Source organism: Bufo bufo, chromosome 6 (assembly GCF_905171765.1).
Source record: "Bufo bufo chromosome 6, aBufBuf1.1, whole genome shotgun sequence".
Taxonomy (NCBI): domain Eukaryota; kingdom Metazoa; phylum Chordata; class Amphibia; order Anura; family Bufonidae; genus Bufo; species Bufo bufo.
In genome coordinates, this window is record NC_053394.1 from 118125186 (window position 1) to 118150598 (window position 25413).

At 43.4% G+C, this 25413-nt stretch overlaps 1 protein-coding gene across 4 annotated transcripts in view; it reads right to left on the reverse strand.

Annotated features, from left to right (window-relative positions):
* Positions 1-21863: 21863 nt before the first annotated feature.
* Positions 21864-25413, reverse strand: part of GNAS (GNAS complex locus) — a 226954-nt gene continuing 223404 nt past the window's right edge. For all 4 annotated transcript variants that reach the window (XM_040436122.1, XM_040436120.1, XM_040436123.1 and 1 more), the window contains 3 exons: positions 24445-24575; positions 24247-24314; positions 21864-22754 (listed from right to left, as the gene is read on the reverse strand). In XM_040436122.1, the coding sequence (XP_040292056.1) occupies positions 22608-22754; positions 24247-24314; positions 24445-24575 (346 nt within the window). In that variant the 3' untranslated portion in view covers positions 21864-22607. The remainder of the gene's footprint in view (positions 22755-24246; positions 24315-24444; positions 24576-25413) is intronic.

Sequence of the window (25413 nt, forward strand, 5' to 3'; positions counted from 1 at the left end):
AATATTTAACTTTTTTACAATATTCTAATTTTCTGAGATAGTCTTTTGGGTTTTCCTTAGCTGTAAGCCGTAATCATCAACACAAAAAAATAAATAACCAGTTAAAATAGATCCCTCTGTGTGTAATGAATTGATATAGGTTTCACTTTTTGAATTACTGAAATAATTAAACTTTTCGATAATATTGTAATTTATTGAGATGCATCTGTATATCCTGTTCAGAGAAAGCAGAGATACACAGCTATTACATTCTTATGTACTCTACATGGGGTCTCAACCTGGATTTGCCCTAGAAGAAACAAGCCAGATCTGTAGGGCTTTGAGTTTTTTCACATTGTGTCTAATTAGTCCATTTACCATATGCACCAATAAAGGTTCTGGCAGACTCGAAATGGATGCCACTGACTGGCATTGGTCACCCACAGTTTGCGCACACATACAAAGGAAGAGGAAAAAGGCCACACCTCTGGTAGCATTGATTCCCTATTCCAGGGGTGGACAACCTGTGGCACTCCAGCTGTTGTGAAACCACAACTCCCAGCATGCATACTTTCTCTGCTCTTCTCAGAACTCTCCTAGAAATAAATGGAGCATGCTGGGAATTGTAGTTGCCCACCCCTGCACCTACTCAAGCAAGCGTTTCAGCATGTTCAAATCCAACACACTCAATCTTTATTTCCCATCATCAGGCTGCCCCCATATACATTACATCATTAGGGGGCTCCACTGTCTTTTAGTGTGTATGGCACACGTCTCCTTTGTAGGTGGTCACAAATATGTGGCTATTGTTGATGGCGCAAATCGCATATTTACACCCAAGACATGTTCTAGTATTCGCGGTATTACAGCTAAGAGCCCTAATACACACAGACGGACTAGTACCTCTGAACCGAAGCAGAGTTCAGTTTTCAAGTTTTATGTATAATCTGTTTTTTTTTTTTAAGGCAAAGACATATAAATTGTCACAGCATTAACATTCTCAAAGCACGGATGGTACAATGGGACCCCAAGTGTCCAATGCGGTCAAAGGATAAAGAGAGTAAGAACTGATATGAAACGCATGTAAAGGTTACAACAAATGCCATCGTTAATCCACTATTGAATTCTAACTGCTATAAAGCTAAGAAATATCCTAGCATCCAATCAATGCCATCCCTAACCTAAATTTCAAACTCACTTATTATTTATGAGCAATAATAGCACATATTACACCCTTACTATGAACAGAAAACAAAAGGGGAAGACAGGGAAGGGACAAGGGAAGCCACTACAGAAATTTGGGAGACAAGGGGAAACCCAACCTCAGGAGATTATGTAGAGGCCTGTAAGATCTAGACAGTGACTGTGTACCGATAAGATCAGCAAACTCTGGGGAATCCAAAAATTGAAGTAAAGAGTCACAATTACGTGTAAAGGAGTTGGATCTTTCCTGTTCAATCGCTATCAGCTCCTCCATGCGTAATATAAATTTCAGCTCTCTAGCCTACTCAAGCAATGTAGGGGAGAGGTGGACTTCCAGTGTCTGGGGATGACCAGCCTCGCAGCTGCCAGGAAGTGTCTCAGGACTCCTTTCTTGATCTGGGCAAGTGAACCAGGAATTAGTGATAACAACGTAAGTTGGGGAGTGTTAGAAATCGATCTATTGGAATATTTGGAGTAAATCCGTAGAACACGGTCCCAGAATGAATGGATTTTCGGACAGCTCCACCAAATGTGTAGTAGCGAACCCCTATCGTTTTCACATCTCCAACATTGTTCTGAAACCGTAGGGAACATTCGGTGTAATCTGGTGGGACAGTAGTACCACTGCGAGAGAATTTTGTAGTTCTTTTCCTTGACCTGAGATGCCAGTGAGATACCATGGGAGAACGTACACATCTTCTCTACCTCTGCCTCCGTAAACTGAACTTGTAAGTCAGACTCCCAACTATCAAAAAAGGAAGCTCTCCCTCCACTCTGTAACCCAAGGAGCACCCCATATAGCGTGGACAGGACCCCCTTAAACATGTCTTGTTGCAAGTATAATTTGTCGAAGTCTGTCAGCGAGTTCACCATGCTTCCAGAGAAAGTGACTCTAAAAAAGGAAGTTAATTGAGCAAAGCCTAGCCAAGAAATCACGCTAAGTGTCGTGTCCTGGCGTAATTGTTCAAAAGAAGATAGTGTCCCCGCAGACAGAACATCCCTAAATCGCAACAGGCCAATGTGTGTGGTCCTAATAAGAAAAGAGGACGGGGACATGCCTGGAGTAAATGCTGGGTTATCATGAAGTGGTGTCATGGGACCAGGCCTGAAGGAGATTGGGACCTAGCAATCCACTCATCCCAAACCGCGAGGGCATGTCTCACTAGAAACGGATAATCTTCCGGGAAGGGGCTATTAGGTAAAGGCAGCCAAGGTGTGGCTTGAAGAGATAAGGGCGACAGCGACTGTTCTAGGGTAACCCAAAGCTTCCTTGTACCGTTATGTTTACAATCTAGAAGCCGAGTGAGTACCGCCGCCTCATGATATAGACGGATGTCCAGTAGGCCAAACCCCCCCAAAGATTTATGTTTGATCAGTATCTTTCTATTCAACCTAGGTTTAGTGGTATGCCAAATGAACCTATTTAGGGCCTTTTGGATATCTAGAAAGTATTTTTTGGGGACGGTGATAGGAACTGTTTGAAAAAGGTATGAAAATCTCGGTAAGATGTCATTTTTGACAGCATTCATACGCCCAAACCACGAGAGGTGTTTAAGTTTGTACGTCTGCAATTCTTCCAGTGTTCTTTTCTGGCAGCTGGAGAGTGCCGGCCGTCTCCGGAGGCAGCGAAACATTTAAAATTTCGGTCTTATCCATGTTTATATTAAAATTGCTGAGGTGGCTAAACCTATCAAATTCCTTAAGTAAAGATGGAATGGAAATGTGGGGGGAGGTTACATATAGCAGGATGTCATCAGCAAATGGTGCCAGTTTATGCCTCATGTGTGGGGTCTCTATACCTTTGATGTCTGGGTAATTTCTGATCGCTACCGCCAAATGCTCCATCGTGAGGACATATAAGAGCGGGGACAGAGGGCAGCCCTCCTGAGTTCCATTATGTATGTCAAAAGGTGGGCTAGAATGCCATTAGCTCTAATTTGCGCTGACGGATTCGAGTACAGGGCTGCCACCATCTCCACATACCTTTACCCAAGGCCTATCTGTTTTAGGGAAGCTAACATAAATCGCCAGTGCACCCTATCGAATGCCTTTTCGGCATCTACTGACATTAGGCACATGGGGATCTGTCGTTTCTGGGCCTGAGCAATTAGGGTTAAAGTGCGAATAGTGTTGTCCCTCGTCTCCCTTCCCAAGACGAATCCCACCTGATCTTTGTGGATAATATCAGGTAATACAGCACTGAGTCGGTTTGCTAAGATCTTTGAATATATCTTAATATCGCAATTTATCAAAGAGATCGGCCTATAACTGCTACAATAAGTGCCATTTTTATTCGGTTTAGGTATAACCACTATGTGAGCTTCTAGGGATTGTCTAGGGAAGGGACAAGAAGGAGACACACTATTATACATCTTAGTAAGGAATGGGAGCAATAGTTCTTGGTACTGTTTAAAGAAGATGGCCGTAAACCCATCAGGGCCAGGGCTTTTCCTCCCTTTCAAGGACGATATTACGGTCTGGACTTCAGACTCCGTAAAGGGCTGGTCCATATCTAAACTGCAATCTACCAAAACCTGTGGTAGGGCCGTTTCTGACATATAGGCCGATATACGCCTCTCAAGATTCGACTGGGGCATGTCTGCAAACTGACCTCTAATATTGTAGAGGGATTCATAATACATTAGAAAAGAGTCAGCGATTAGAGAAGGATGATGTACCGACTGTCCTCTGTGATTTTTAATCTCCGGGATATACGTTAATGATGATCTGGGGTGTAACAGTTTAGCCAGTGCACTGCCGCATTTCATATCATATAGGAAACTCTGGAACTTTTCTTTAGAGAAGGCGGAACGCTTGTCTATGGCTATTTTAAGATTATCCCTTATAGACGCCATCTCTGCTAGAAGGGAAGGGGTAAGCTTGATAATATGGGCCTCACCCTCCCTTTTCAATCTGGACCCATGTTGGATGAGGGTACCTCGAACTACACATTTCAGTGCTTCCCACTGTATAGGGAGGGCTGTTGGGTCAGAGGCATGATTCACCAGGAAGTCACGAATCGTGTCTGCAATCGCCTTATGACACACCGCATCTCTCAGCAGGGTTTCATTAAGCCGCCATGTCCAGTCCCGAGCCACTAAGTCAGGTAGCTCCAAGGAAAGGAATATAGGTGCATGGTCCGACCAGAGAGCCGTGCCAATGGTAGCTTTGGGATGAAACAATAAGGCATGATGAGAGATGGCAAATAGGTCAATCCTACTATAAGTGTTGTGAGCCGGAGAAAAGTAAGAGTAATCTCTGTCCCCGGGATGTAAAATTCTCCATACATCCACCAACCTACTACTGTGTAAGAGCTTACGTATCCTAGAAGTTGAGGAGTGTGGCACTAAGGACCTACCCGTGGACGTGTCTAGCTGGGGATTCAGCGGTAGATTGAAGTCGCCCCCAAGGAGGAGAATCCCCTCTATGAAGGAATCCAATCTAGACAAAATAGAGGCAAAGTCCTTACCCTGACCCGAGTTAGGCAGATAGATGTTACCGATCGTGTACGTTCTCCCATGAATCTCTATTTTGACGAAGACAAATCTTCCTCTGTCACAGGCTTTGAAATCTAGAATAGAACAAGGCAAGGATTTATGTAAAGCAATAGATACTCCTCTGGACTTAGCTTCAGGGTTGGTACTATGATACCAAGTGGTATAGAATTTCGAGCGAAAACGCGGGATATGATTCGTCTTAAAATGAGTCTCCTGCAGCAAAAGGACTTGGGCTTTTTCTTTTTGTAAATCCGACAAGATCTTAGCTCGCTTTTCCGGAATGTTGAATCCTCGAACGTTCAAGGACACAAGTTTAATGCTGCCTGGAGAACTCATCCCAAGAGAAACAGACTATCTCCTGAGGTCGGGAAACGGGGAAGAAGGAGAAAGGGAAAGACAACAAGAGGAAAAAACACAATGGACAATGAGGATAACGAAGATGTCAAACAAGGACAACAGACAAGACAAAGAAAGTGAGAGACCCCAAGGGGCACTCGCAGACGTAACCAAATGAAACCTCAGAGAAGAGGTAAACAACCTATAACGTTGCCTGAAATGGAGTCGGTCTTCCAACGGCGGGTGGAGAGACTGCCACGAGACCCAACAAAACTGCGGAAAAACTAATAGTTGGACCCCACAAGGCAGAAATCTAACCATGAGAACCGAGATATCCCAATCGGCGTGAGGAGGTCCGCAACACAGAAAGCGCAATATCGGAAACCCCCACGTCGAATCCGAGTTAAGAGCAAATAACAGAAAACAGAACAATCAGTTGCCCAGTACACCGATAATTGGGCATATAACTGAACTACGAGCCACTAATAGTCTGTTACCCCAGGGGGGGGTGCTGACTAAGCAAAAATACTAGGTTCAAGAGGCTCCATGTTGTAAAGTACTTAACAGCCACCAGGAGTGTATGAATCAAGGTGTTGGTCCCTGGGAGGTAACTGCCCGTCTGGGACTAGTCTTCCTCGTGTTCCACACAGAGAAGCGCGTCGGCAGGGGCGGAATGGCGTGCCAGTCCGGCAACGTGAGATCCGGGAGGCCCAATGCAGCCAGGAAATCAGGTAGTTCAGCAGGGTCTCTAAGTTCAAAACGTTTACCCCCACGTCGGACTACTAGCTGGAAGAGGTATCCCCATAGGTAAGGGATTTCTCTTTCTCTCAGGCACTCCAACAGAGGGCGTAGAGCTCTGCGTTGTTGCAAAGTGGAACGGGATAGGTCCTGCAATAGAGAAACACGAGTGTCTCGAAATTCAATGGTAGACTGATTCCGCACTTTCCGCAGGATCTCTTCCTTGACCGTATAGTAGTGTAGACGGCAAATAACATCCCTTGGCTTGGCAGGGTCAGGGTTAGGAGGCGCCAGGGCCCTGTGTGCCCTGTCAATTTCCAAGTCATCAGTTACAGGTCTGCCCAGGATCATTTTAAAAAAGTCCCGTAGAGTGTGGATCAGGTCTGCTGTAGGGACAGACTCAGGGAGCCCTCTAATCCTTATGTTGTTTCTCCGGCTCCTGTTCTCGGCGTCCTCCAGGAGCCTGTAGAGCTGGCTAATATGCTGATCCCTGAAGTCCCCCTTAGCCTCCAAGTTTTCCAGCTTAGTTGACATTTCCTCTTGGTGGGAGACCACTTCGTCGATCCTCTCCTCCATAAGTTGCATATTGCTGGAAAGAGCCTGAATCTCCTGCTTATAAGAGGTCCCCAGACGCTGTATGAATTGTTCCATCTCCTGCCTAGTTGGCAGTTGTTTAACATGTTCTTTCCAATCCCAAGAATCTCCCTCACTTATGGGGGGTGCTTAGATCACATGGGAGCTGCTGGTGAGAGGGCAGGGACGCCATTGATTGTGTGCAAGACAATTGCTGGTGTTTGGCAACCTGTGTCTGCATATGGACTCCTACTGCAGAGAATGTTTCTGCCCCCACCCCGTCCCGGTCCTGTGTTACCGCACTACACGGCTGAAGAGTCTGGGAGGGAGGCGCTGAGGTCGGAGCGCTTATCTCATGTGCTGCAGGGGAGAAGGCTGTGGTGTTAGGGTTGCAGCCTGGTACCGTGTGTCCCTCTGGAGCGAAAAACTGCTGGATGCCGCTCCTTCTTCCGCGCTCTGAGGTGCCAGCGGTGGATCCCTTCCTCGTCCGGACCATTTAATCGGAGGTCCGGCCAGCTGGTAAGTGATAAACCCGAAGCTTGTGGGTCTTGTGGCGGAAGAGAGCGTCTTCACGCCGCCATAGTCAGGACACGCTTCCCGGTTTCAAGTTTTAAAGTGGTTTTCGCTTTAAAAATCAACTACCAAAGTTATCAACAAAGTCACGCACGACTTTGTGAATAACTTACTTCGGCTCATCGGAGCCCATACATTCTAATACTGTACGGAGTCGGATCTCTGCACAGTATTATTCCGAAGTTTTGAACAAAGGGACCTCAGATGAAGCATCCGAAGCTCACTTCGCACAACACTACTTACATTAATTAACATATATCTGTATGATGCGATTGTTTTGGAAGAAGTCGATATTTCACACTCGTGCAGAGAGAACACAGGCAACACAGATCATTGTAAAATTCAAAGTTTTTTAACTTCACTTTTTCATTTGCTGGATCCAAGATAACCCAAAAGAAGCTTGGTGGAGCCAAGGAAATTTAGTGGATCAATTCACATGAGAATTTCCTCTTGGACCATTGCCCCTGCCCAAAAAAAATTGTATGCATCATGAAACTTAGATATTCCTGCAAAACTCATTGTCCCACATATGCTAATGTAAGTGCATCTGGTCATTGTCATAAATCACACAAAATGATGGCAATTTGATCTAGTTTTAAAAAAAACACTGCGCCTAGCTCACCTGCAGGGCATGGCCTAAGATGCAACATTTTGTTGCTTGTAGACCTACAATGAGATGTCAGAAAAGCTTCTGTCAGTGTAACGTGTAGGTGTTAGGCTGGGTTCAGACCTGAGCGTATTTGATATGCGCGTCTAACGCGCGTTTGTGTCCATAGTCAACGCGCGTATTACGCGCGTTTGTGTGATTAACAGCAGTGTCCTATGGCTGCAAACGCGCGACAAAACGCCCCAAAGAAGCTCAAGAACTTTTTGGAGCGTAGGGCGTTTTTCAGCGCGTTCAAACGCGCTGTAAAACGCTCAAGTGAGAACCAGGGCTATAGGGAAGCATTGGTTTTCATGTGTTGAGCGTTTTACAGCGCGTTTGAACGCGCTGTAAAACGCTCAAGTGTGAACCCAGCCTTAGGGCCCTTGCGCACGACCGTATGCCCTCCGAGACATATGTTCCGTGAGCGGGCCAGATGTCCCAGAGCGGCATTGATTGTGTGCACGGGAGCACACAGCATTATAGATTACAATGATGCTGTGAACGTCGGGCCGCCCATGAGACTATTGTCCCGCACTCATATGATCTTATGAATGCGGGACAATAGCCCCGCGGGCGACCCGACATGCACAGTATCATTGTCATCTAGGATGCTGTGTGCTCCCGATCATTGCCGCTCTGAGACATATGGCCCACTCACGGACCGTATGTCTCGGAGGGAATACGGTTGTATGCAAGGGCCCTTAGTATACCTTTGTTCCAACTGTATGGAAAAGTGTAATTTGCAGCACTATGCCATCATACAAAGGCATCCTGAAATTTTTTTATATATATATATATATATATGCACTGTGGGCCTATACAGTGACATCCCTTGGAAAATCTTCCTGACTTATCTTTCTGGTGTACCCTGCAAAAGCAGTGGAAATAGACACGTAGAGGGCTGGACTGGGACAGAAGCCTTAATTCAAAAGGATCGCTATATAAATTTGTTTAAGGGTTCTCCCACAAAAACTATTCTACAGTTTTCAAACCAGCACCTGGATCTGAATACCTTTGTAATTTGATGTAATTAAAAATTTTGCATAGCCACTGAGTTACTCAATAAAATGTATCTGTATAGCGCCACCTGCAGTTTGTTTTTTTATTTCATTGTCTGGCTCACTGAGATGGCTGCACATGCTTATCCTTCAACTGCTTCCCAAGCTATGATAGAGAGCTGCAGCAGAAAAGATGCTAGCTTGATATAAATCTAGCAGAGCCATGAATGGGGACATCTCTGGGTCCATGTGAGGTAGGGCTGGTTCTAGTTTCTTTGTTAGAAAGATTGTCATGTACTGTATGATGTCTGATTTTAATTTTGTTTACATTAGTTTCTGCAGCTAGATGTCCAAGTAGATCAGAATTTCTTTTATCAAAACCATAACCCCAGAAATGTCTGACCTCCTCCACCTCTGTCACATTGATGGAAAAAAATGAGCCAGTTTATGGTTTCCAACTGTGTGGGCAATGTGAACAGGATCTACCATCCACGCTAATTTTGGTTAATTTTAAAGAAGCAGTGTTGTTATCTATAGGATGCTCTTCAATTGTCTCCGCAGGATACACTTTAAGGGCAGGGGGAACTGTCAGCTCTGAGGTCTTGAAAGCCAAATTTACTGCACTAAGGGTCTTAAACCTTTCAGTAGGATTACGAGAAAACTCCACAAATGCTCTTGATCCATCAAACAAAATAGATTTTACTTGACCCCACTATCTGAAAAGTCTGCAAAAATATGGAACGCCCAAAACAGCCTGCTGAACCCATCACTGTCGGTGTTCTGACCGGCCCCATTCACTATAATGGGGACAGGCGGAGATGCAGCTGCAACCCAGCTACTATGTTGAGCAGCGGCCGGACAAATACCACTGCACGCATATTTGCCAGGCCGGAACTCCGCCGGTCCCCCTTATAATGAATGGGCGAAACAGAATTTTGGCAGTGCACGCCTGTGACGGATCTGTTTAACACAGATGTGACTCTTCCCTAAAAAATGTATTCCAATACTTTTTCTCCATATAAACCAAATACAGTTCAAAAAGACACTCTTTTGGCCTTCATTGCATCAACAGAATCTCATGGATGTTTCCAGCTTTTCTGGAACACCAAAGGGTCAATACTGTTCAAATATGGATATGAAATATATTTTCCAAAGTTTTGTTCCATTTTCCTTTCCAGGTTTTCCTTCAACTTGTCTGTTTTGGTGTTATTCCCTCATTACAGCTCTGTATTTTTTTTGCAAATAAATATTTTTGCCTTTTTTTGGAATGCTGCTCTGATGGGGAAAAAAAATCTGAATTAGACGTACCGGTAATTCGGTTTCCACATGAGATCACCATGACGGCGTAACAAGGAGATTGACCTCTGTAGGGGCAGGAACAGAGAAAGGTTAAAACACCCCCTCCCTCCACCATACACCAGTGTTTCCAAAATTACTAAAGAGCAAGTTGATTAAATTATAGTGACCATAACAATATAGGACACAAAGACATAACAATATCGGACACTAAGACACAAAGATATGTAACAGGGTTGATGTTCCTGGAGGGAAACGCCAAATGGAAAAGGATTTAGGAAAACTAGAAGAATGGTCAGAACTCTGGAAACTGAAATTTTATGTGGATAAGTGCAAGATAATGCACCTGGGGCGTAAAAACCCAAGGGCAGAATATAGAATATTTGACACAGTCCTGACCTCAGTATCTGAGGAAAGGGATTTAGGAGTAATTATTTCAGAAGACTTAAAGGTGGGAAGACAATGTAATAGAGCAGCACGAAATGCCAGCAGAATGCTTGGATGTATAGGGAGAGGTATAAGCAGTAGAAAGAGTGAAGTGCTTATGCCGCTGTACAGAACACTGGTGAGACCTCACTTGGAGTATTGTGCGCAGTACTGGAGGCCATATCTCCAGAAGGATATAGATACTCTAGAGAGAGTTCAGAGAAGAGCTACTAAACTAGTACATGGATTGCAGGATAAAACTTACCAGGAAAGGTTAAAGGACCTTAATATGTATAGCTTGGAAGAAAGAAGAGACAGAGGGGATATGATAGAAACTTTTAAATACATAAAGGGAATCAACTCGGTAAAGGAGGAGAGCATATTTAAAAGAAGAAAAACTACCACAAGAGGACACAGTTTTAAATTAGAGGGGCAAAGGTTTAAAAGTAATATAAGGAAGTATTACTTTACTGAGAGAGTAGTGGATGCATGGAATAGCCTTCCTGCAGAAGTGGTAGCTGCAAATACAGTGAAGGGGTTTAAGCATGCATGGGATAGGCATAAGGCCATCCTTCATATAAGATAAGGGCCGGGGGCTATCCATAGTATTCAGTATATTGGGCAGACTAGATGGGCCAAATGGTTCTTATCTGCCGACACATTCTATGTTTCTATGTTCTATGTTTAGGATCAGAAGGTATTACTTCATACCAACAAAGAACCTTCACAGAAAAATTGGGAGGGATTAATTTGCCGTCATGGTGATCTCATGGAAACCGAATTACCGGTAAGTCTCATTCAGATTTTCCATCTCATCACCATGACGGCGTAACAAGGAGATATACAAAATTATAACATTAAGGGGGGGCTACTGCCTGGAGGACTTTACGTCCAAAAGACAACTCAGAAGTATTGGAAAAATCTAAACGGTAGTGCTTTATGAAAGTATGCATACTAGACCATGTTGCCACTTTACAAATGTCTTCCAAAGAGGCACCTGCTTTCTCTGCTTGGGATGAGGACATAGCCCTGGTGGAGTGAGCTTTTAAGTTATCGGGACAAGAAAACCCCTGAATACTATAGCAATAAGTAATGGCACCCTTGGTAATAAGAGTCTACAATTTTTGCTCCCCGGTCCGACCGGCTTGCATCTGTTTTAATCTGGATATACGGGGATTTTCTCCAGGCTACTCCTTTTGAGAGGTTCATTTGGATTTTCCACCAGCACAGGGATGACGTTAGTGTACCTGGAATGTGAACCTTTCGATCCAGAGACCTTTGTTGTTTGTCCCAGATTTCCAAAATCCAGGATTGTATGGTACGGAAATGTAACTGACTCCATGTTACTGAAGGAATGCATGACTTCAATGTCCCCAACAAACTCATCGCTTCTCTTATGGAACAGACCTTCCTTTTCTTGAAGGTTCTGATCTTTCCCTTCAAAGATTGGATTTTTTCTTGATGCAGAAAAGTGGTCTGTACTCAAGAGTCCAAGGATGACCCCCAGGAACCGCACACTGATTGATAGCTGTAGAAAGGATTTTTCTGGGTTTATAATCCAGCCTAGTTCTTCCAGCATGGATAAAAAGAAGGTGTTTAGATCTGTTAAAAACTGTTCTACTGTATCTCCTACTAATAAAAAATCGTCTAGCTATGGAACTAAAACTAGCTCTTTTTGTCTTAGAAACAATACCATTTCGACCACCAGTTGAATACTCTGGGAGCAGAGGAGATCCCAAACGGAAGTGCTGTAAATTGAAAATGGTGAATGCTGCCTCTCTGATCTCTTATGGCAAAATGTAGGAATTTTTGGGAATTGTGGTGGATTGGGAATGGATGTGGTAATACGCATCTTTTAAGTTCACTGTGCACATCAGAGCATTTTTTTCTTTATCAAGGGGATCATGGACCCCAGGGATTCCATTCTGAACTTCCTGTGTTATGTACTTGTTGAGGAATTTTAGATTTATTATCGTATGGAAGGAACCTTCTTTCTTTTTTACAAAAAAAAAGACTGGAATAAAATCCCTGGCCTTGATCTGGAATCCGGACCTGAACAACTCCTAGTTTTATTAGTTCTTGGACCCCCTGCCAGATGCTGTTTTGAGATTTCACAGACCCCAGGTTTGTCACCAGGAATCTTTACGGGGAAACCGAAGAAAATTCTATTTTGTAGCCAACTCTGACTACCTCCAAGGCCCAGGGATTTGAGGTTATCCTTTCCCAGGATGAAAGAAAATTCTTCAGTCTCCCTCCTACTCTGGCATCATTGTTTATTTCCGGACTTAAACCCTTTCCCCTTACCTCCTTTAGGGTAACTCCAGCATCCTGACTTCCCTTTCCCTCTATAGGATTTAACCTGCCCCAAAAAGGAACGAAAGGGAAATTTCCTCCTGTAAGGTCTATCCTCAGGAAAGCCCTTTTTCTTGTCTGACGCCTTTTCCAGAATTTTATCTAAAACTAGGCCAAAAACATTCTCCTGAAAAGGGGATGGAACATAACTTCATTTTTGAAGTCTTGTCCCCTGACCACAACTTCATCCAGAGGGCTCGACGGGCCGCATTGGAAAGTCCTGCATCGTTGGCTGAAAATCTGACAGATTCGGCAGAAACATCTGCCAAGAAGTCTGTTGCTTATTTAAGTACATGGATGGAATTTATTATATTGTCCCTAGGAGTCTAGTTCCTTAGATGAGATTCTAACTCATTCAACCAAAGGTACATAGACCTTGCGACCGAGGTTGCTGCAATGTTGGATTTCAGATTAAACATAGCCGTTTCCCAAGATTTACATAATAAACTGTCCGCTTTCCTCTCCATAGGGTCTCTCAGCTGAGACGCATCCTCAAAGGGCCATTACGTTTTTTTGCTTACTTTGGCCACCTGAACGTCTATGGCTACTTTCACACTGGCGTTTTGGCTTTCCGTTTATGAGATCCATTCAGGGCTCTCACAAAAGTTCCAAAATGGATCAGTTTTGCCCTAATGCATTCTGAATGGAAAAGGATCCACTCAGAATGCATCAGTTTGCGTCCATTCCATCTCCATTCGCTTTGTAGGCGGACACCAAACGCTGCTTGCAGCGTTTTGGTGTCCGTCTGACAAAACTGAGCCAAACGGATCCGTTCTGATACACAATGCAAGTAATTGGGGACGACACAATCTGGCACAATAGAAAACGGATCCGTCCTCTATTGACTTTCAATGGTGTTAAAGACGGATCCGTCTTGGCTATGTTAAAGATAATACAAACTGATCCGTTCTGAACGGGTGCAGACGTTTGTATTATCTGAATGGATCTGCACCAAACGCGAGTAGCCTAGTTTAGGAATCTCGTTAAATATTTTTTACTCTTCAGGATCAAACAACATATGGCTCTTGTAATCCCTAGCCTCTTTTCAGGGTCTGACCATTCCTCTAGGATCATGTCTCGGATATTCTCGTTAATGGGAAACACTCTGGCTCTTTTAACTTAAACCACCAAACATCTCCTCCTGGATGGAATGCGCTTTTTGAACTTCTTCCACCCCATGGTGGCCCTTACTTCTTTTAAAGATCAGATATTTCGTCTGCCGCAAAGTAGAGCTTCTTGCTTCCTTCCGAAAGGGTGTCTTCCTCCTCCCATTGTTTGGAAGAAGAGGCATTGTCACCCAAACATTCAGAATCAGAGGGTGCTATTAATCTTTGCCGTTTTGACGGTTACTGTCCCGGGCTAGCCTCAGACATCTGGGACTAAGAAGACTTAATTTCCTCCTGAATCATAGATCTGAACTCGTCCCTTAGGCCCCTTTCACATGATCGTGACGGATTAGGTCAGGATGCGTTCAGTGAAACTCGCACTATTTTGCAAGCAAGTTCAGTCAGTTATGTCTGCGATTGCGTTGTTTTTTCCGCGCGGGTGCAATGCGTTTTGATGCGTTTTTCACGCGCGTGATAAAAAACTGAAGGTTTACAAACAACATCTCTTAGCAACCATCAGTGAAAAACGCATCACACCCGCACTTGCTTGCGGATACAATGCGTTTTTCACGCAGCCCCATTCTCTTCTATGGAGCCAGGGCTGCGTGAAAAAACGCAGAATATAGAACATGCTGCGATTTTCACGCAACGCAGAACTGATGCGTGAAAAACAACGCTCATGTACACAGCCCCATTGAAATGAATGGGTCAGGATTCAGTGCAGGTGCTATGCGTTCACGTCACGCATTGCACCTGCGCGGAAAACTCGCTCGTGTGAAAGGGGCCTTAGTGAGTCACGCTCCTCACGGACAATGTTTGCAATACAATCCTTGCAGATTTATTTTAGGGAACAACTCCGGCAATTTCTTGCAACAAGAAACACATCTTGCAGTTTTTTTCGGTTTCTTCTGTGCCTCTTTAGTTACCTGAGGCGAGAACAGACCAGAATCAGGACAATCTATATATACAGATAAATGCAACCAGGTGCAAATCACCAACGTGTGCCACCAGCCAGAGAGGGAAGTCAAGCTATAACACCCACTTTCCTAGAATCTGGGTGCCCCTCTTATGTCCCAGTGCATCAATATACATTGCATATGGGTAAAGACAATCCCTGCAGGGAACTTACAGGAGGCAGAGAAGGAGAATCGAGCTCTCTGGGCGAATGCGGCTCAGGACCTGACATACTGATCACCAGACCTCAGATCAGTTCTGACTCGTGGCTCCCCACTTTATCCGACTGGCATACTGAACACCACACCCAGTCTCCTGTGTCACTTCCTGGACGCGCCGATGATTCAGGGCGCTTCATGCGCCGGGCGATCACTACCAGCTTAACCCACAAGGAGCAAGGAGGAGGACGCTGCCCCGAGAGCAGGCCCCGGATTAACAAGAGCGAGCCCTCCAGTCTCTCCCTGCTCAGCATTAGTACAAGACCGCCGGCGAGCAGGGGAACATCATGGATAAGATAAGTGCCACACCATGTAAAAACTATAAAAATCTTTATCCTTCATCTCCCTGACGGACAGGGAGACCTTTCTTTGTCCTGGCCTCTGTAGGGACAGGAAACACTGGTGTATGGTGGAGGGAGGGGGTGTTTTAACCTCTCTGTTCCTGCCCCTACAGAGGTCAGGGGTCAATCACCTTGTTATGCCATCATAGTGATGAGATGGAAATGTAAACTAGGCAATAGAACATAGGATTTATAAATTCAACCCCTTAACCAGCTGGGATATAAATGATAGCCATATAGATCTGTTGGCACATACTGTGTATTGAAATTTTAAATACACACATTTAAAAACAGTAGCAGCAATTTTTTTTAAGAAAGGTCATTAATATGGATCTATACTACAGTGGCGTCAGTCAATCCAACAGTCATTGAATGGAGTAGCAGGTGACCACCAATCCGTTCATCACGCCATACAGAAAGAAAGGGGGGTTAGAGACCCCCCCCCCCCCACGGGGATAGTGATAAATGCTTCTCATGGAGTAACTCCTTTAATTCCTTCCCAATCGGCATCATACTATTTCTTCCTTGCAAGTAGGTGCTTAAGTTTACTTCCATAGCACAACCTCACCCAGCTCAGTTGACAGAAGGGGGAAAAATTGATGGGTTTTGAAATGTATCAACACATAAAATTATTTAAAAATCTAACTATTGTGAAAAACAAGAAAAAAAAACTGACCCAGAATATATATATATATATAGCACATAACCGACATGAACAAAACCTAACAGAGCCCATTGACTATAATGGGATGCATTCAGTTTCCGTTCTAGAGAACATTTTTAGCAAAGAAAAAAGGTCCAGCTTACAGGACTTTTCTCCCTGATAATGTTGACAATTTTTGTGACACAGTGAACAGCAGAAAACACTCATAAATCAATATAATGCTATGTGACTCCGGCAGTACTGGGAGGTCAGGCTGGGCGCTGTGGACTTGCAGCGTGACACACGCTCGTCTGCAAGAGGCCTAAAGAAACATAGAATTTGTCGGCAGATAAGAACCATTTGGCCCATCTAGTCTGCCCAATATACTGAGTACTATGGATAGCCCCTGGCCCTATCTTATATGAAGGATGGCCTTATGCCTATCCCATGCATGCTTAAACCCCTTCACTGTATTTGCAGCTACCACTTCTGCAGGAAGGCTATTCCATGCATCCACTACTCTCTCAGTAAAGTAATACTTCCTGATATTACTTTTATACCTTTGCCTCTCTAATTTAAAACTATGTCCTCTTGTAGCAGTTTTTCTTCTTTTAAATATTCTCTCCTCTTTTACCTTGTTGATTCCCTTTATGTAGTTAAAAGTTTCTATCATATCCCCTCTGTCTCGTCTTTCTTCCAAGCTATACATGTTAAGGTCCTTTAATCTTTCCTGGTAAGTTTTATCCTGCAATCCATGTACTAGTTTAGTAGCTCTTCTCTGAACTCTCTCTAGAGTATCAATATCCTTCTGGAGATATGGTCTCCAGTACTGCGCACAATACTCCAAATGAGGTCTCACTAGTGCTCTGTAGAGCGGCATGAGCACCTCCCTCTTTCTACTGGTAATTCCTCTCCCTATACACCCAAGCATTCTGCTGGCATTTCCTGCTGCTCTATGACATTGTCTGCCTACCTTTAAGTCTTCTGAAATAATGACCCCTAAATCCCTTTCCTCAGATACTGAGGTTAGGACTGTATCACTGATTTTATATTCTGCTCTTGGGTTTTTACGCCCCAGGTGCATTATCTTGCACTTATCAACATAAAATTTTAGTTGCCAGATTTCTGACCATTCCTCTAGTTTTCCTAAATCCTTTTCCATTCGGTGTATCCCTCCAGGAACATCAACCATGTTACAAATCTTTGTGTCATCAGCAAAAAGACACACCTTACCATCGAGGCCTTCTGCAATTTCGCTGATAAAGATATTAAACAATAGGTCCCAGAACAGATCCCTGAGGTACCCCACTGGTAACAAGACCATGGTCTGAATATACTCCATTGACTACAACCCTCTGTTGTCTGTCCCTCAGCCACTGCCTAATCCATTCAACAATATGGGAGTCCAAGCCCAAAGACTGCACTTTATTGATAAGCCTTCTATGTGGGACAGTATCAAAAGCCTTACTAAAAGGTACCTGCACGCGTTGTGGATTATGCAGTTTTTCCAGCACAGATGTTCATGGTGGGGTGGGGGATGGTGTAATAAAATACCAGAAAAATTAATGAAATCTGTCACATCTCATGTACACTTTGCATATATTGTCTGTGCAGAAATTGACCTACCATTCAGATTTTAAAAGTCTGCAGCACGTCACTTGTTTTTGTTTCAGATTTTTAGTGCAGATTTCACCCTCTGCGATGCCAAGGGTGAGATAAGGGCAACTCCGCATGAAAATTTGCAAGCAAGGCTACTTTCACACTAGGACTCAAGCAATCTGGATATGGCCATTCATCGCCGGAGTCCACTGACTATAATTGGAGCCAGCTGCTGGGTTTCAGACAGACAAAAACACGCTTGTCCGGATGGATCCCATTATAGTTTAAAGTTTATCGGGCACGTGGCACTATCCGGCCATGTAGGATCTGGAGATTGTTTTAATGCTAGTGTGAAACTTACCCAATACGTGCAGATTTTGGTGCCGGAACACAGAAACCCACAGCCATGTGCAAGTGGCCTAATAAACGGATATTAAAGGGGTTCTCCGGGCCTTTTTTATTAATGACCTACCATCAGGATAGGTCATCAACATCAGATCCGCAGTGGTCCGACGCCCAGCACCCCCACCGATCAGCTGTATGAAGAGACAGCGCACACACAGTGTCAGACCCCGTTCTGATATAGATGACCTAGCTTGAGGATAGGTCACCAATTTTAAAAGCCGAGAGAACCCCTTTAACTGAATGGTGGAAGGAAACATTCTACCATTTGTAGAGGAACTAATACTTTTCCTAGTCTATGACTGTATAGGAACTGATCATTGACAGAAATTACCACAGTGGTGAGAAAAAGGTGCGAACCGCCTTTAATCTGGCCCCATATGAATTTCACCAAGCAATCCGCTAAATGAACTGGCCAGCCAGATCAACCAGTTTGTGGTCTGCCTTCTTGGACAGCTGATATGTGACTTTGCCTTATGCACACAGCCGTTGTTTGGGTCCGCATCCGAGCGCCGTTCCGTGGCCCTGCAAAAAATAAATAAAAAAATAGCATGTCCTATTCTTGTCCGTTTTGCGGACAAGAATAGGCATTTCTACAATGGGCCACCCGTTCCGCAAATTGCGGAAGGCACACGGACTGCTTCCGTTTTTTGCAGACCGCAAAATACAACAGTCGTGTGCATAAGGCCTTTCCCTGACCATTCTTTACATTAACTTCTTACAAAAGACAACGTTCACCTTTAAAAAGTAAACTTTTATGCAATTTTATTTTAAAAAAAAAAAAGGTCCCAAAGCCCTAAAAATCATTTTTTTTTATATATACTTTATTAATAAATTATACTTTTTAATAAAGACATTCAGTCCCAAAGTTCAGTTTTCTATAGGGCTTCAAATTCACTATTATCACACGTTGCAGATTTCTCAGTGGTGTGCGGAGTACAGGCTCTGCATCGTAGCAATAAGACTGCAGCAAGCATTGTAAAGGAAAGAGCACACATCGCTGCTCCTACCTGAGCTTGGCTAAGTGCTGGCATACCACATGGGCACCATGTAGCAATGTGCAATACCAGGATTAACTGAGTGGAGCGGGCACAGGCAGCGATGTGTGCTCCTGCCCATATCTCGCTTGCTGCGGTCCCATTGCTACAAATCAGCAATGTGCAAGAATAGTGAATAGGGATGAGCGAATCGACTTCGGATGGTACATCCCAAGTCTATTTGCAAAAAATGTTTTAATACCGTACGGAGTTCCTGCCCAATACAGTATTAGAATGTATTGGCTCCGATGAGCAGAAATTACTTTGCGAAGTCACACGAGACTTCATGTAATAACGTTGGGAATCATTAGTTATAACTTTTGCTCATCAGAGCCAATACATTCTAATACTGTACAGTATTACAACAAAGTCGATTCGCTCATCCCCAATAGTAAATTTAAAGCCCTATAGAAAACCGGACTTTGGGAGGCAATTTCTTTATTAAAGGGGTTGTCCAAGTTATTTTTATTGATTAACACAGCGATCAGCTGATTAAAGAAATGGCATGTGTTGTGCCAGCGCAGCTTCCTCTTCAAGGTTTACCTGCTCGCTGTCGCATCCCCAGCGATGAGCGGGTGTAATTATATCTAAGCCATCCCCATTCATTTCAATACCAAGTAAATAAAGAGGAGGCAGCGCAGGCATGGTGCACGCCTTGTCTTCAAAGAGCTGAGCGGCAGGGTGTTAGCATCAGACCGCTAGCAATCTGATATTGATGGCCTATCCTGAGGACAGGCAATCAATAAAAGTATTATATAAAGATTTTTAGGGCATTTGGGACATTTTTAAATGAAAATGCATCAAAGTTTAGTTATTCTAAGGATTTTTTTTTCTTAGGGTGGATTGCGTCGCTCATGTCAATTACATATTGCTTACTCCAGATTTTGTTCATTATGTAGGAAAAGCTAACAATTTTACAAAGGGAGGATGACCATTAGACACAGATTTAGTTTATAGTGGGTTGGTATTAACTATTATGATTAAACATAAAAAAGGGGAGATAAAACAAATGAACACAATTCCAAAAGCAGTGGTGACAGGCACCTACAAAAACTGTGTGAGCATAAAGCAGCGTATCAAATCTGTCACCCTGAAGGTTATGTGGTCCAGAAGGCCCTCAACTAAGGGCTGTAGTCAGAGAACCGAGGATCTTCCAGATGGATTTTTGAAGAACAAACCTTATCCTTCCCCAGACATAGGCGGTACCAGGGGCTGATTGTAATTATCCAGGAGGAGAATAATGACCTCAATAAGCTGTGAAAGAAAAAACAAAAAACAAACCTAGACCTTTACATTTTTACACCTTTTCTCCTTCCAAAAAAAATAAATTAAAAAAAAATGTGACCACATTGCTGAGAAAAATGAAGTTTTAATATATGTAAATGAGGCCCTAGGAGCAACAGGGGAGTTGCCATTACACCAAAAGGCTCTGCTTTCTCTGCAACTGCTGCGCCCTCTGCGCTTTGACAGGACCAGGCAGTGATCACACCTGGTCCTGTCAATCATGGTGCACAGAGCGCAGCAGTTGGAGAAAGCAGAGCCTTATCTAAGGTGTCTGTCACTAATACTGATCATGCCGACAAATCAAGGTCAGACAAGACAAACCCACTGTGTTCAATGGAGGCAGCCTGACCGCTCCAAGAAGAAAGGAGGAGCATCTCCAACCCAAAAAGTGTGCAAATACCTTCAATCAGGACGACGGCCATCTTTCTAGCCAGTCTATGACTGCGGACAGGAGACTTGCAGTAACAGAAGCAGCTCCTCCTGTCGTCACATGTAAACCCTTTAGGCTAGCTCAGGGATGCTCAACCTGCGGCCCTCCAGTGGTTGTAAAACTCCAACTCCAACAATGCCCTGCTGTAGGCTGTCCGAAAATGCTGGGAGTTGTAGTTTTGCAACAGCTAGAGAGCCGCAGGTTGAGCATGCCTGGGCTAGCTATTAGATTGGTGATCTTTCTCCCTCCTTCAAGGGTAATCAGGCTGTCCCCATACGCACTAGACTGGTGCCCGACCTTGACCATTATCATTGTGGTACTTTAGGGTTCCACAATACACCAAACCTTGTGCTTTTGAGACTAAATAATAGTAGCCGTGTATGTAAACCGCTTTCAAGACCCTAATCTGAAGTATGGCGGTGGAGTAGCCAATAACATCCTGCAATGTATTTAAAAGGATAAAAGCACTAGTAGTTATTTGTAGCAAAATTTGGTTTATGTAGAAACAAGCCAGGTTTTTGCACTTGGATAGATGTGTAAATGAGATCAAGCTAAAAGCACGATGAAGCCAAAGTGGGTCAAATCATGAAGACCTGCTTTAAAAGTGGTTAAATTTGCAACATTTGTACAATTTTTTGTAATTTTTTTTTTTTTTTACTCAACAGCTTTTTGCTTTTTTCTGTAAACCAGGAAGAAAAATAAAATAAAAAATACTAGTACTACAGATAAATTTGCCCCATGTTGAGCGAACGTAGGAAGGTAAACAAGGAGAGGGGGGCAAAGGTGACATTGCTATACAGAGTCATTTGACATACTTACATCTTAGCTCATTGTACAGGGCACAGCCAAAATCAAGGCACAAAGCTCTTCTACAAGTTATTTTTTTTTTTTCAATAAAGTTGTACAAAATAATACATTTTACATTCTGTACAAAGAATAATCCAGCAGTAAAAGAAAAAAAGAAAAAAAAAAAAAAGAAAGTGAGGGGGTGTTGTACAGAAGGAAAGGGAGTGATCATGTTTGTGAGGACAGAGGTCTAACATTCTGCTCAGGATTGAAGATATAAAGATCACACAAGGTTGTTTAAAGGACAAAGTGGGAAGAGAGGGAAAAAAAAATAATAAAGCGTGGCTAACACAAATGTCCAGGATTATTTTTTTTTGGGAAATAAATACATTGATATGTTGAAATTCATATCCAAGTATTTATTGTTTTGTTTTTTTCTAAAAAAGAAAAAAAAAGAAAAAAAGAAAAAATGGCACCCTTGTTAAAGGCATAAAATCTCTTGCCACTGCCCTCCCAGTGATGGCAGGGAGCCTCCCAGCTCCGTAATATCAAGACACAATATTACAGTCAAGAGTCGAGTGTCCTTCTTCAGTCGGCGGTCAGCAATGCAGTGAAGGAATACAAAGTTGATATAATGGGTGACTTGTCAAGGAGGAAAGAATTAGGCCCCGCATTGAGGGATGGAAATAATCAGTACAGTCTCCAGCCCACTGCACAGACCTCTTCCAGACACACGTGTACACATTATATGAAGTCAAAATCCTCCACACGCACTGCATTTAACATTGGCATTTTAAAAAGGGGTGGGGCAATCAGGTGAAGGATGAGAGTCCATAAGTGAAGGGTACATTTGGCGCCAGCCCGTGCTGTCTCAGGGCAGAGGGGGAATGAGGGGGCAAGCAAGCTAACAGTTCCACAAATTTCCCGACAGCAAGGAAACAGGAGCAAAAAAAAAAAAAAAAGGAAAACCAAAAACAAAAAATAGGTGCAAGCTGGAGAGGGAGATTGCACACAGTTTTTCCATCCCTTCGTGGGTGGATTGTTTCCCCATCCCCTTTGTTTTTACGCTTGTGTGGGGATCTTTGTGGTTTCATTTTTTTTATTGAATTAAGAGTCCAGGGAATAATAAAAAAAAAAAAAAAAAAAAAAAAAGGGGGGGGGCGGATTTTTTTTCTTTTAGAATTTCTCCATCACAACAGTTCGTATTGACGGAGGTGCATCCTTTGGATAATGTCCCGACAATCATTAAAAACCCTTCGAATATTTTCTGTATCAACTGCACACGTGAAGTGAGGGTAACAGTAGTGCCGCCCATCCCCGCTTGCTGTACTGATTCTCTGTAAAAAAAAAAAAATATATATATAAATTACATTTTTTATATGATATAATCAATATAAATACAATTCATGTCTTCATGTTTAAAAGGTATTCTGTCACCAGGTTTATAGTGCCCTATATGAGGGTAGAAGAAACTGGGGACAGAGAGCCCAGCGACCATGGGTCAATTACTTTTCTTGGCCAGTCATTTTCTTAATCCCCCCCATTGAGCAGCTCCACCAAGGGTGCACGGGTCCGCTCAATACATATATATGAGCTCCTGGTTGCCCAGCTGATTGACAACTCTCTGCCTATATGGTTTAAAGTAAGGCTGCGCTCATATCTGCGGTAAAGGTATCCAGCAGTCTGTTCAGGCCTAGTCAGATACTTCCATTCATGGCCGGACCCCACTGACTATGCAGCTGTTTTTCTCTGGCAAAACCCAGCATGTCGCTGGAAAAAAGGCAGGAATGTGGTCCAGCGGTGAACATCAATATCCAGCTAGGCTAATCTGGTGAACCCTGGCAGGGTTTCTCTGCCGGAAAAGACTGCTGGATATGTTTTTTTCAAAAATTTGAATGTAACCTAAGAACACTGTCAATCATCCAGGGCAGGTGCAGCACTCTAGTGCTTGGGTCCAACTGGAGACTGCCACCAGTATAGAAAAAAAAAAAAAAAAAAAAAAATAAAATACACAGCTGAATTCTTATCAAACTGACTGGCTAAAGTAGTGTTTACGAGCAGTCATGAGTTCAGACATAAGGGCTACACAATGAGTGACTGAGTCACTATAATACAGGAAGAAATGGTCTGCAATTACACTGCAGGTGAAGGCTGTAGAACAAAAACAGCTTAAATATTTTTTAGAGACCAACTGAAAAATAAATAATGTGATTAAGATTCAAAAATAAATCCCAATAAGCTGTCCCCAGCCTTTAATTCTAGGGGGTTTTACAATACGATTGCCTGATTATGTATTGCTTAATATTTTACTCAAATATGCCAAAGCATTATTGTCTGGCAGTAATAAAAGGACAACCTACCTAAAAGGGCATACTGCCATGGCATGCCTAGGGGCTTTGTTAGGCCCCAAGCTATCATAGCCCCCCCTGTCTAACCATATGGATGAAGTGGTTGCTACTGACTGCAGCATCTTAGTGGTTTAAAAGGGGTTTTCCCATCTCGGGGTGCACCCTTTGGCACTTTGTGGGCTCCGTTCCAATTATATGGGTCCCTGAGGTAGGACCTGCACCTATCCTAGTGATATGCCCCCAATGTCTGAGTTGGGAATACCCCTTTAACTCTATTCAGTAGGAGCAAGGATGTCGGTCACCAATGGGTTCCTGCAGTAATCAGCATCAGTGCCAATGCCATCACCATGTGGTACTCTTACATCGTTCTGTGCTTAGGGATTGTGATATTGTACTCAGTTTTTTTTTTATTACGTAGGGTTGATAAAATATTCTATAGCAGAGCATGGATCTACCTGAAATTAAGAAGTAAAACACTTACAAGAAATTCATCTCTAATAAAATACTTGGCCCTTGTGACTCTCGGGTCCTCCCCGGGTTCTGGAATTGCTGAAATGACAGAACACAAACAATCTGATTACCAAAGTGCATTCAGTAAGTGATGGGGTAACACCTGGGCAGTGCCAGGTACTGAAATGTTGATGCCAATTAAAAATTTATTAGAAGAAAACCCCATTACCATCATCTGGGGTTGTGTAACGACCAAAATCTGGAAAGTAGTCCTCAATTTTCGATTTGCCAGCCAAAACCTTCTCTGCAAGTAAGTCTTGTTTATTCAAGAAGAGAATGACTGAAATGGTCCGTAGCCACCTGTTGAGAGGAGGAAATAAAGGGTGACATCAGTGTTGGATCTACAAATCATGTCCAGCTTTGTACAAGTGATAAGGACGTACAACGTGCCGTTTGTAACAATTAAAGGAGTTGACCCAGAAAGACAACAGCACACGGCTAATTCTCTCCATCAGTCCAATAAAGCTTGACCCAAGCATCTGCACACATGCTCGACCACCACTCCATTAAAATGGCCGACTGAGTAATGCATGGATCGACTGGATCCACCGGCTCTGCTCTTTATTAGTGCCTCCCAACTCTAAGCTAATGGAACAGGGTCAGGGAGGACCTCCTGTCTGAAGATACGTATATGGAATATATCATGGGCGGACTGGGAACTTAAATTGGCCCAGGAGAGAAAAATAAAAAATTGGCTTCACATTGTAAGGGGATCCAAATTGACAGGAGGGGCAAAACAAGTAGGCGGTGTCAGCAAAACCATAACGCAAAATACAGTCCCAGCAAAATATTGCCCCAAAAGCTGTCCCTCTGGGATTGCCCATTAATAGCTGACATTTTCGGTCCTTCTCCAATTGCATCTGATTAAGATATGGAGCAAAGGGCTTATGAGGCAAGTTTCTCAGAGAGTTAATTACCACTGAGAGCTCATTATGTACCCAGTCCGTGGCAGAGAGGAGGGCTTGGGTAACCCCCTGGGCCTTGGCCCACCGGGAAATTACCCTCTAAAGGTGTATGGCCAATCCACCCCTGGAATATAGGGCTAAATTATATTCCACTATATAGAAATTGGCCGTCTTACTTGAGACATGTACACCTAGATGACATCTAGAAAGCGACTTCCATCTAATTCACACAG